General features: G+C 35.5%; 1 protein-coding gene across 15 annotated transcripts in view; it reads left to right on the top strand.

Moving 5' to 3' along the window:
- Esrrg (estrogen related receptor gamma) overlaps positions 1–13457 on the top strand; it is a 595402-nt gene that overhangs the window by 375529 nt on the left and 206416 nt on the right. The window contains exons 2-3 of one of the 15 annotated variants that reach the window (XM_005334962.5): positions 1940–2115; positions 2550–2668. The exons of 13 other annotated variants lie outside the window; for them this stretch is intronic. In XM_005334962.5, coding sequence (XP_005335019.1) covers positions 2664–2668 — 5 coding nt within the window. In that variant the 5' untranslated portion in view covers positions 1940–2115; positions 2550–2663. Of the gene's footprint in view, positions 1–1939; positions 2116–2549; positions 2669–13457 lie in introns of those variants that run through there. One more of the 15 variants, XM_078022832.1, reaches the window with a different exon arrangement.

Genomic DNA, 13457 nt, shown 5'->3' with positions numbered 1-13457 from the left:
AATATTTCTAAGTATTTTTTTATAATGAAGTATCTAAAACCATTGAATTGAGAGGGTTTAGACCTTTAGATACATATATCCTGCCCATAATTTTTGAAAAATATTTTTAAATGTTTGGAGGAAACTTGCTTTTTATGTTTTGATTTCTTCAAATGAAATGCCATTTAAATTTATGGTGAGGCACATATATTTGGAAGGTAACCTACTAAAGCAAGTCAATAAAAAGAAAGGTACAGTTTTTAAAAATTTGGTTTATCACTGCTCAATTAAAGTTCATTAATTGTGCATATGTGCATCTGCCTGTAGATATGTAACACAACACTACCATTAGAAATACAACTTATGGTTATATGCAATTCTTTCACACAATATAGTAATTGAAAACACCAGCTTTTGGCATTCAGAATTTCATAACTACGTAGTATAGTGTTCAAACTCATGGGGCATCTACTTAAGTTTAGATTGCATTCTAAAAAAAAGGAAACTGAATTTCTGTTTTAATTATAAAAAGCTATTTTTGTAACATACAGTCCTGTGTGCCTTCTCATATTGCTTTGAGTGAAACAAAATTACATATATACCTTTCATCATTTTGATTAGAAGTACAGATTATGTGTAATATGCTTTGGCAGCACTTACCTAGCCAAAGAAAACAAATTAATATTGGGCATACTGAGGACTGTCAGACATATCACAGACATGTCAATTTAACTTTGCTTCATCATACACCTTCTCCGCAAACAGTTGGTAAAGATGGTACTAAGTAAAAGGCAAGCTACCAATAAATCCTCACATTATATCAGAGATTGATGGCTGGTAGAAGTGTAATGAAAACCAGCTTGCTTGCTTACTTGTCTTTAAAAACTAACTGTAGGAATACAGAGAGCATAGGGAATAATGAGTTTTGTATAACTGAAGCTCATTCAAATCTTTCTGCCACCCTGGAAGTAAAATAGGATGTTAAAACAAAGGCTCTGACTTGGTAAACCTCAGTTGCTCTTATTTGTGAAACAAATAAAAACTTAAAAGAAGTGGAGAATCTGGGAGGATGCGGATTCACTTTGAAAGGAAAGCTTACTTTGTGTTGCACTTTACACACATTTTCTGGGGAAGAAACAAAATCATTTTTTTTTTTTTGGTGTGGCTTATTTAATTGCCCCATCCCCAAGACAGAGATAAATTTAAAAAATCAAATCAAGAATAGAGCAAGAATTTATGCACAAAAAAATAGGCAGAAACACACTATTTTTTTCCCTTCCTGATCAGAATTATATCTTGGCAAAGGATAATTCCTTTTTAATCTACTCTGGAAAATTTTTACTTATTTCCAATGGCTTTTGAGAATTTAAACAAAGGGCTTGTTAAATATATTCTCTTTCCTTTTAATACTCACAATGAGTACTGAAGCATTCTAAAAGGTATACTTTTCCAGGCAGCTAATATGTGACAATATTTATAAGAATTTACTTTGCTTTGAAAAAAAATTATTAAAGCAGTCTACTCATATATGCCAAAATTTTGTCCAGAGTTAGCAAAACTAGCAGATCCTGTAGACAATTACAGAGGCTGGGGTACTTAAATTTTAAGAGAAAAAAAAATCAAATGTGAGGTTTTTCAGTCTATTGCCCCTTGCCCTCCATAATTCCACCTTATTGTAGTATTTTCACTTCTCCAAAAAAGTTAGATGATCATGTTAAATTGCATTCTTTTTCCACAAGTGAAAAAACGTTCTGATATTTTTTTTTACAGTCAGTAGTCTATTAAACAATATCCAGATCAGATATTTGGAGGACTATTGTAACTAACTGTTGATGATCAGAAAAAGAGAAAGGTGTACATGGTTGATGAGAACCACCACGTCTGTTTCCTGTGAGAAAGTGACTGTATACAGTTGGTGCTGGGTCCTGTGAAATGACAGAAGCATCCCTTTTATCCATAGACTTGAATGAGACCTGCCTCATCAGTCATGGCACCATAGTGTCACAGATGGGAAAGCAGCCGTCAGCTGAATTGTACTGAACTACACACTTGGCTAATTCATCTTATTGCTCTACACATCTAAAGGAAGGCTCACTCTGTTCTTGGAGTCTAGACAGCATCAGGAGTTGGGCTCAGGTGGGAGCATGTGGCCGCCTTTCTCTGTTCTCTCCTAGCTATTCAGCAGAGGGAGGTGAGGAACAAATGGACAATTTATGTGCACAAGCTCAAGCAGAGAATCCTTTCCTTAGGGTCAGGAATTTGTTGATACCCAGTTGTCCAAGTAAATTTCAGATGCCTCCCATGTTCTAGAAATGTCATTGTTGTTTTTCATGCTCCAAAGTACTACCCCTAGAAGAGGTTGTGTCTCCCCATTTCTAGGGACCACCAACTGGTTTGAGCATTTTTTAATAAGATAGAAATGGAGAACAGATATCTATGTTAATCTGGATGATGGTCTTTTTTTTATACTTTTATGTTAAACTATTCAGTTGGTTAAGTCTGAAGAATAAGAAAAATAATGAGGTTAAAAACTCAAATTGTATTTTTTTTATTTCTTTATTTCCTTATAGTGAACAAAACTTTAATGTCTAGAGCATTTATGAGGGTTTTAATGATTGGAAAATCTATCCTGAGAATGTGGTCACCATATGTGATAGCCTTGCTTTCTATCTTGTCTTCAGTTTATGGGGTAAGTTCGGTGATATTGTCTATTGTCTTACTTTGCTTGCATTGTAGAACCTCTGTGCGTTCACATTGAGATTATCCGAAATGTGGGGGAATTGCCTGCTCAGTTCTAAAACAGTTCCCTGTACACCTTCCCCTCCTCAATTCCACAATTTATTCTTTTTTAAAAAAATTTCTGTTTCTATTAATCTGTTGTGCTAAAGGATCATTTACTTGGGAAAAAGGTAAGTGCATGATATTCAGCCATATTTGCACACACAGTACATGTTATTTTCCCTGTGAATTCCAAAGAGATTGTTTTCAACTTTTAATATTTGTTTTTCTTTTGTTTCTGTTTGTTGTGCATTCTAGTTGAGTGCTTTTATAGTGTTTTCTTGATTGTTGTCAGTTTGGGATACTTGCAGCTGACATTTTTGTTAAGTTAATGTCACAGCAGAAAAACCTATGGCAAACTGGAACCTGGCAAGAGTGCATAGAAGATACAACTTATGTTTGATTGTGTGTAAATACAGTTAGTTAGTTGGGGGTTTATCAGATAGCTTGGCAGAAAGAGAGGAGCAGTACAAACTGTTTTCAGTAACAGTGCTGTTCATACACCTGATAAGATTGAGAGAGCTTTTCGAAATGCTGATAGGCCTTGAATAAGAAAAGAATAATCACTTCTACTGGCACCAGCTTATCAGGAATGAAGTAAAATGCCAACACTTTTACATTAGCAAAAGTAAATGTTTTAGACACTCTGGGCCTATTTTCATGCAAGTTAAATAGGAGGGGTGCTTTAAAATGTGCTGTAATGAATAGAAGGATTTTTTTTTTTTTTTTACCTTGACTAAATTACAGGTGAATGTGTTGATAAAGGAACTTTCAGCATCAACAGCAGCATCTTTGATAAGCAGGTACATCTATGCTGGACATTCTCTGGAGAAATTAAGCATTTGCTTTTCCACTGCAGTTCTATTAAACATCATTTCTGATGTTAGAAGATGCAGTTATGTCCTATGTCAGTCGAATCTCCTTGTTTTTCCAGCAGATGGGTGACAGGCATTTGAAACTTAGCTTATCAGACTTATAAAATGCTGGTGTGCTGTGGGAAGTTTGGGCATATCACTCAGTTTTGAACAGTTGTGCTGAACTGGCAAACTGTAAAAGAAATCTGTTTTTTTTTTTTTTTTCAGGAATGGAATGAGATTAATTATAAATTTAGAATGCCTTAACTAGAAGATAAATGTATTTTTCCAGTAGCAGTTCATTTTAAGATGTCTCCCCTTAAAGAGAGAGAAAGATTGGTTTTGCTTTTCAATATAAACCATTAACTTTCCCAGTTCTACCATTTTCTCTTCTTTGTAATTTGACGCCTACAAATAATTTGGCGTATTCAGATTTGATAAATGATAGTGCAAGAGCAGATTGATTGATTTTGGATTACTATTGATTACTCTCAATGAGATCACTGTGACACACTCGAATCAATAGTATTCGATTAAGGGAGGCACCATCGTTCTATACATTCAGGAGCAGTGGGGAATTCGGGAACAGAATGTTCACAAGCTGATAAATTGACAAAGCATTCAGCTTTAAATAGCCCTTTGTTCAGCACGAGTTCCTTAAAATATATTTCATTGGAAAGTTCGTTTTTGCAACTCGGGGCCTTCTGTGGAAAAAAAAAAAGGTCATCAGTTTAAGGTTTATTAAATTTTAACTAAAAACAACTGGGCTCCATTTAGGTGTAAAATAATTTAAGTACTTACTGCAGGCAACCTTCATGCTTTTGAGCTGTCGCTCAAAGGTTTCATTCTTTTATGAAGATGTCAATTGTAAACATAAAAATGCATCGCTGGAAATGGAATGGTTTAAGATTCAAACTGAAATAAAAATTCCTGCCTCAGGAAAGCACTATAATCAAAATAAGGTGGTCTTAACTTTTCCTCTGAAGTGGGCATGCTTAGGAGCAGCGCTGGGAGGCAGCAGCAGGTGGAGTAGCTTGATCAAGACTGCTCATTTTTTTTTTCTTTCTTATCTGAGGGTGTTCACCGTGTCACCAGTACTACATGGAAAATGCTAAATATCATTTGATCTGAAAGCATCTGATACATTGAAATCTTTCTGTCCTGAGCAAACTTACAAAGTCATTAGGGGAAAAAAAATCACCCATATTTCCATTCCAGCCAGGCCCTCAAAGAAAAGATTTTCTATTATATTCCATCCTTATGTGGTCTTGGCACTTGGAATGAAACCTTTGCTCTTATGTTATATGGTATTGCTGAGTTGCTTTCCCAAAAGGTGCACAGTATTTTAATTACTCCACGGACTATGTGAATGTTCTTACTTAAAAAAAAAAAAAATCTGGTTGCAATGAGATTTTGTCTAGTAAGGCCTGTGTGTTCAAGGCCTTAATAGGTTAAATTTGTCTTCTTTTTTTTTGGTGGGGGTGGGATTGGGAGGGTTGTGGCTCTAACCTATGGCCTCATCTGCTATGTGAATGCTCTATCACTGAACTGCACGCCCAGCTCAAGTTCAAGTCTTAAAATATATGTAGATAAGTTCTCTCATTTTGATACTAATTTTTAAAAGAGAATCCTCCCCCAAACTAGAGGTATTATTAATAGAAAAGTTAAATTTAGGATCATAAAATTAACTGTCAAAATATTGGGCTTTTTTTTTTTCCTCTTGGCATGGAAGGAAGGTAATGGCATTCTAATTATATGAGGTTGAATCAGATGAAGTTGCCATTTTTGTAGGTCAAAAAAAGCAGTCAAATATCAGCAATTTCATAGGATTTAACCCAATAATTGAATTTATTTCTGTACTCTTCGTATTTCATAATAAAGTGGGAAATAACTTGTTTTTATTTTATGATGGGTTATATCAGATTATGGGAGACACCTGAATTCTATCTATAATTATTGCAAATATATTGTAATATTTATTTCTAGCAACTGTGTCTTTTTGTTTAACACCAGTAGTTGCCAAGTAGAGTGTCTTGCACACACTGAAAACACTATACATTTATCTAGTATTCGTCCTCTGGTAACTAAACTGCTTCTGAGAATCTGTGTATGCTTTTTCATCTTCTGAAGAAGAGCTGGCCACAAACAAGACAGCTGCCTCATTGTGTCAGGAAATAGTACTGACCCCCCCACACCCCCACCCAAAGAGCACATTGCAGAGGGTAAAGTTTCAAAGGAAATTGGAGAGAGATGCCAACACCTCAAATATTTCATCTTCACATTCATTTGTTACGAGAACCTTAATATGCTAGTTAGCGCTTTTCATTGCTTCCCCCAGAGAAGTATTAAACCTGTACTCCTTGAAACGTGTGCACCACTGTGGAGTAGGCAGATGCAGAGCTCCCCGAGTTGGCAGTGGAGCTGTCCATGCTTTATTGACCATTGCAGTCAGGAAAGGGGCTTCAAGAGATGTAGTAAAATGATCCCAGAGCCACCATTTGACCCCCCCAGATGTGAAGCTCCTTAATAGGAGCTGCCTGTTTGGGCCAATAGGAGCTTTCTGTGCCCACCTGCAGGCAGAAGCTGGCTCCCAGTTAGGAAAGAAATTGGTTCTAAGTTGGAGGGAGGGGCTCTGGTGGCATTGCTGGAAATGTCAGCATGGAGTGCATCTTGACTTGGGGTCACGTCAGGACTGGGTAAGTTCTTGTCACTCTGGGTAAGCCCACGACAGCTTACATCTCGTTTTGGAGAGGAGGGTGGGCATCAGTTCCTAGAACTTGATTGAGCGGATGCCTCTGACTGGTCCCACTGTCAGACTTAGAGTTTTTCCTTAGTAGTGCTTCCCCCCACCCCTCGTCTATGGCACTGAATTTGATTTATCGCTGGTACTAAGATCAAAAAAGAAATCATTCCTTTTGATGTTTGCTATTAGGCACATGTGGTGCAGAGGGCGCGGGGGCACTGGGAGGAGAGCAATCTTAGCATACATGTCACTGTCCTGGCCACACTGTGGCCACTGATGGAAGACTATGTATATTCTCTGTTCCTTTTGATTATAAAAATCCATGAATAAAGAGGTTAGCCAATAGAGTATTTTAAATTAATTATGTTTAAATACAGATTCTTTTGGTAAGGACACAAAGCAGTAGCTCACATATTATACCTGATCAGAATGACATTTCTAAGCTGTATTTGCATCACTTTTACCAAAAGACATAAAAAGCTCAGGAATATTAATAGCCCAATGGGGTTTAGTCTTTCTGTCAAAAAACAGCAATTGGTTGAATTTTTTTTTTTTTTTTTTTTTTTTTTTTTTGGTGGGTGGCTAACTTGGGACATCAAAGCCTTATTTGTTAAAAGAGAGGTGAGATTTTGTGGGGTCTGCTTCTCCTGGATCCAGATCAGCCTTTGTTTCCAGCTCTGTACAGTAGCTTTTGTCCGGCTTCTCAGTTAGTGGGATTTCTCTGAGCAGCATGAGCCCCAACCCATCAGCAGGCTGCTAGTCAGCAGCAGGTGTGAACAACATAAAACAGGATTAACACTGAACCAAAGTGTGTACTAAAAACAGAACCCCTGCCTTGCTTTTAAAAGGACTGCAGGACTGGAAGATAGAAGCCACTTTGGACCTGTACACTGCTTGTTTACTAAACAGTGTTCAATGGGCTATGTAAATGGCTCTGTTTAGGAGTGGAGGAGGCAGGAGAGGGAACTTGTCCTCATTCTGGCTTTCTTTTTTTAAAACTATAATCTCAAAACTTATGGAGAAAATCCTTCTAGAACTTTCAGGGGAAAAAATATAAAGCAAAAATTACCTGGGTAAATCTTGAACTGCAATTATGGGTTAATAGTGCAAAGATATTGTCCTTGCTTACAAATTAAAAGTTGATAATCATTTAATATGCTTTATTTCTCCCATGTAAAAAAAAATATAGATTGGTTCATTATATTTTTATGTTTAATTACATGACATAATTTTTATTTTTACCTAAGTAGTAAACCAAAAATAAATAAGTAATTTCATTAGCGATGATATGTCGCCTCAACCCTCCATTTTTAAAGATATAATTACTACATACTTATGAATTAAAAAAGCTGGCAGAAAAATTCACAGTTAATATTGGGGTTTGCAGGAGTTTAGCAAATGGAACATTTTATAAAATTTATGGCATCTGAGTCACTTGATCAGTATTTTGTTTAGGAAAGATATAGGTGGTGTTTAACATGTTTCTCTTTTAAATTTATACTAAATCCAGTGTATGTTATATATTAGATTAAAATTTGAATGTCTGTTTTCTGTATTAGGTTTAGACTAATCTGTATTTTGAAACTTTGGGACTTGGTCACATCCAGTAAGAGATCAGAAATGAGGAAATAACAATTCAATCAGTTGGAGAAATTGTATTTTATATACACACAGACACACACCTGCACACACATTAACAAACTCTTTTTTCAACACGTGCAGAGTTTTTTGCCTGTGTATATAATGTCATTATACTGATTTTGATTACTCAAAAATATGTTCAAATATAAACAGTTATATAAGATGGATCTCTTCAATAATATCATGTACACTTATTAAAAATACTTCTGACATGTCAAAAATCAGAATTCTGATTATCATTTTCTTTTAGCAGCATCTTGATAATATACGTTGCCTTTATTACACTTTATACCCAAGGCTTAAGCTAAATTTAGTAATTACTAAATCCTTCACCTTTTGCTTATATTTACTGTTTGGTATTTTAAAATGGTTATTTTTTTTTAAAGATTTTGCTACTAATTTTATTTTAAAAATAACACTTCTTATAGATTAATTGTGGCAATTTTAATGCACATTGAATATCCCCAAGAATATCCAAATATTTATGAAATATATAAACTCTGAAACTTGTATTTTAATTTCACAGTTATTATCTTACAAAATTGATTTAATACCATTTGACTTCTAGTGTCTTTCTGCCTGAAAAATGCCCATTCCCTTCTGTTTAGTATTTTTAAGTACCTCTGTTATAAACATCAATTGTGTTGTGGGATCATAGCTTAATGATAGTTAATGAAATCAGGTTTAGAAGATATTAGTTTAAGATTGATTTTTGAAATATATTCCTTATATTGCCAGCTCTCTGGTGTCAAATTGATTGCTTATAGTAACTTTTCATGTTGCATCAAAGAAGGGTGCATGCATTCCTTTGCAATTTTTAAAATCATTAAAGTCATCAATTTAGTGCCTAAATGTGCATTTTCTTAATCACTCAAACATTTGAGTGCATGCAGGCACTGTCTTAGGCACCAGAATCCTGAAATGAACAATGAAAGTATAAAAAGATCATGAGTGCATGTAAAATATTTTAAAATGAGACCTTTTATATCTACGTCTCCAGTTTAAACAGGAGGCAGTCTTGAGAATATAAATTCAGGGATCTGGGTAGTGTTATTGTTTACATAACACTGTAACACTTAAGCAAATCGAAGTTTCCATACAAACCCTCTAGTTATGCCTTTGTAGAACTGAAGTGAAGTTAGCATTATGACCACATAAGGAAGTTTACATTTACATTGTATCTATAGGGATGTGATTGGGGTCTTGGAGCTTAAGTCCCATCTTCCCCACCCACCCTTTGGTGCTGTGGTTGAACCCAAGGCATGACCCTGCCAGCCAAGGGATCTACCAGGGCCTTACACCCAGCGCCTTGAAATCTGGCTTTGTGGGTGCTTTCCCAGCTAAAAAAGTGGGCTGGACTCTCCCTCTTAGAAAAGCCTTTGAAAACTTGATCATCAAAGTTATCATTAAATCTTAGAATGGTGGAAATTAATTGCATTTGATTTTTGTCTTTTAGAATGGTAATAGAAGTGGAAAAAAAATGTTTTCAAAGATCTTTTAAGAAAATGTATTTCCCAGGTTTAGAGAAAGCAAAGGGGATTTATTTGAACTCAAGAAAGTTAATGTTGTTTGACTTTGAGGGAAAGGTTTGAATTAGTAAACTCATTCTAATCAAAGTAAATGACTGTTGAAGGTAGTTTTTTTTTTTTTTTTTTTAAGGAAACCTTGCCCTTAATCTTGAGATAATCTCTCAGCTATTGTCTTTGTCCAGCATTCCTGCAAAGCTGCCAGGTAGAGTTCCCAAATGCCTGGGATTTCAATTTGCCTGAGGACTTGAAGATTGAATTCAAAGCAGTTCTCTCTCTTTGCAGCATCTCATAAGTGGATGCATTTTATTCAGGTGTTTTATGTATTTACTTTTTTTTTTTTTTGAAGATACAGATTGCTTTGCTTCAGGTCATTAAAATGACTGTCTTTCACATTTTTAGATGTTTACAATTAGACGATTAGAGAAGTTAGGCAATAAGATTTATATTGGCATCAGTTAAGTTTATAGAAGGATTAAAATCATAGTATCATGGTACCATTGCCAATCAGAATATGCCAGAAATATCTCAGGAGAGTTTTTGTCAAGTGTTTATGCTCAATTAAAATTTATACTACATGTTACTGAATGGCTGTCTCATGATAGCCTGACATCACGACATTGCAAGTTTCCAATCGCAACTGACATGTAATGCTATTGTGTGTGTGTGTGTGTTATGGTACTATAGGATTACAAATTTTGTTAGGGAAATGGCACACTTTTAGAAATGCCACTAGAAAAATAACACAAAGAATTATCTCCAGTTGGATATAGCTTATATATTTTTCAGCACCAAAAGATCATCAAAATATGTTTTTGTTTCATCCACTCCATATATGCAAAGGGCTGTTTCCCTTTGGGTTGGCTGGGCAGTCAGGAGCTGAGCCTTCTTACCTATATTTTTTTCATTTGTGCTTTTTTCCCCCCAAAATATTCGTGAAAGTACTTAGTTTCCCCCATAGTCTCTCTGACTCTACCTGTATCATTTCCCTTGAATTCTCTTCACTTTTTACAATTGAGGTAGAATGTTTAAAATAGATGCATCTGTATGCATAGTGCCTGAATATGTATTCTGAAACCTTCCCCCATAGTGTTCAAAAAGAAAAATCTACTAGCAAAGTAACAGCATAAAACATCGGGGGTTGTTGGGGGTGGGGGGTAGAGAGGGAGAGGGCAGCTGGTAATTTATGATTCTTCTAGTATTGCATGTAAAGGATTTGCCAGTGCCCCACTTCCACCCCACCCCCAAACTGCACACCGCTCAGTGTTAGGATGATGATAATGTACCTGGAAGGAAGAGGCAGTCCATGCCCAGGCAGCAGCCTCAGACGGGCGCCTTGCCATCTGCACCTCCTGCTGCATCCACCAGTCCATCTGGTGACTGCAATAGCTCATTGTAGGCCTCTTCTGAGGAACATTCGGGCTGAAAAGCAGGCAGTGTGAATTATTTAGGTAGCTAGTATAAATAAATAGAGGGAAAAGAGAAGAATAACAGAGGGAAGAACTAAAGGATCCTGGAACTCCTTCAGTCCTTGGTGCTTTGGAATCTTCTAGTGCACCAAAGCATCCTTTCGCATATAGATTTAGATGTATAGATCCCTGTGTAGATTGCAAACCAATGAGTTTTATCTAGATCGAGATAGCACTCACCCTGTTTTGCACTTAAAATATGGATGGCTTCAGGTAGGGAATCTCCAGAACTATCAACATAAGTGAAACTGATAAAATGTTATATGTATATTTTTTAGGCATTAATTTGGCAGAAGTGAAGTAACAGTGTGTCCCTTTTTGTGGGAACAGTTTGGCTTTTTAGTGAAAAAATAATTTATACAGATTTGTTTTTTTTTCCTATTAGACATAAAAAAATTTCTATGTTTGTTTTATTTGCATGTGTGGCTGACCAAAATATTTTTGTTAGCTACTGTATACAAAAAACATATATGTTACTGGTTCAGCATACATATCCGTATACATATGTATATACATTTATGTACATGTATACATATTAAATATTAAATGAAAGTCTTCAAACAGAAATGTGTGTATAACATTGTAGGATTTGTATCTATGTAAACCATATAGACAAGCATTATAACGTAGTAGGAATTACCTGACCAAAGCAAAAAAGAAATACTTGAAGAAATTGTAGACTAGAGTGGAATGAATCATTTATGCTAAAATAGACTCTTTATTGAAATAAGGAAAGTTAAAAAAAATGGTTTTTAAAGACTCACTGGCATTTTTGTATCTAACAAGATAGTTTTATGAGGCTATAATTGTCATGAAGTCTAGGAAGAGCTAGTTTGTATGAAAATGATTGTAAATTGTAAATGAAGGTTTGGAACTATAAATGGAATTGGCAGCACTCAGACTTTAAATAAACAATTCCGGTGTTCTTTCTTCCATCATTATAGGATAGTATCAGTTTCAGGTGATGGGGCTTCATAATTAAATTAATTTATAATTCTTTTTATCTACTCTCATTTTTACATTATGAATTAATACACATATACAAACCATGCTATTAGTTTAGGGTTTTTTTTTTTTTTTGTTTGTTTGTTTTTGTTTTGGTACTGGGGAGTGACTCCAGGGGTGCTTAACCACTGAGCCACATCCTCAGCCTATTTTGTATTTTATTTAGAGAGAGGACTTCACTAAGTTGCTGTGGCTGGCTTTGAACTCTCGATCCTCCAGCCTTAGCCTCCTGAGATGCTGTGATTACAGGCATGTGCCACCATGCCCGACTAAGCCTATTTAATTTTTAAACCTGACTTAAAACCATGAGAAAGAGAATGTGTTTATTGATATTTCCCCTAGTTCCACGTGTCAGAAAGGCACTTGATGTTTTACATTCTAGAATCAACTAGGTTCTTAGGGTTAGTTTTCTCTATCCATAAATTCAATTTAGTTGCAAAATAAACGTAATTCATCTTGTGGGGGCCACTGAAGCTCTAGGCATCATTTAAATAAGCAACATTCATATCTGGATCCAAATATGCATAGAAATGAATCGCATTGCTCATTCTAAAGGTAACTAGTAATGTCTTCATTTTTTTTCCAAAAACATACTATTTTTAAATTTTACAAAAATTTATTTGAAATCTCTTTCCAAAAACAATTTGATTCAGGGCTGGGGATGTGGCTCAAGCTGTAGCGTGCTTGCCTGGCATGCATGCGGCCTGGGTTCCATCCTCAGCACCACATACAAACAAAGATGTTGTGTCCGCTGAAAACTAAAAAATAAATATTAATTTAAAAAATTCTCTCTATATAAAAAAACAACAACAACAATTTCATTCAACTCCTGTTTATCTGCATTTGAAACTGTTGGCCAACATCAAGTAATATATTTGTCCCTAGTCAAGAAACTTTAAAATTCAAGGATATCAAATAAATTCAGATGACTTAGGCAACACTGCTGAGTTTCTCCTAATCCAGTCTTTCTTCCTAGTCCTACACTTTGTCCTGTGACCTTCTAGCTCTCTTTTCCTACCTTCACATTAAACAACAAAGGCCCCCATCCTCACACCCATTTTAAAAAATAAAAAGCCCCCAAATTTACATTTATACAGAATTAGAAATAGGGATGGATACTTATTCTTATATTATCTATTCCTGGAAATCAGTCTGTTCTTCATACAGTCAATGGGGGTAATTTTTCCCCCCTGTAGCACAGCAAAAGACAAAGGTGATGGGCATGGCCTCATTAAAAGTAACCTGTACTGGTCCAGAGACTTTAAGAGTAGAGGAAGGGAACCACGGGAAAGGAGGAGAGTAGAGAAAAGGGAGGTTCTGGGCACATGTGTGCCTTTAAGAATATGTGAAAGTGAATCCCACTGTTAGATATAATTATAATGCACCAATAAAAATACAAGTAACCTGTCCATGTTCTTGATAAAAGTTAACTACAATCACAGGAATTGCTTCATTGTTTAAT

Source organism: Ictidomys tridecemlineatus, chromosome 10 (genome assembly GCF_052094955.1).
Source record: "Ictidomys tridecemlineatus isolate mIctTri1 chromosome 10, mIctTri1.hap1, whole genome shotgun sequence".
NCBI classification, from domain to species: Eukaryota; Metazoa; Chordata; class Mammalia; order Rodentia; family Sciuridae; genus Ictidomys; species Ictidomys tridecemlineatus.
This window is presented reverse-complemented; position numbering and strand designations above follow the sequence as displayed.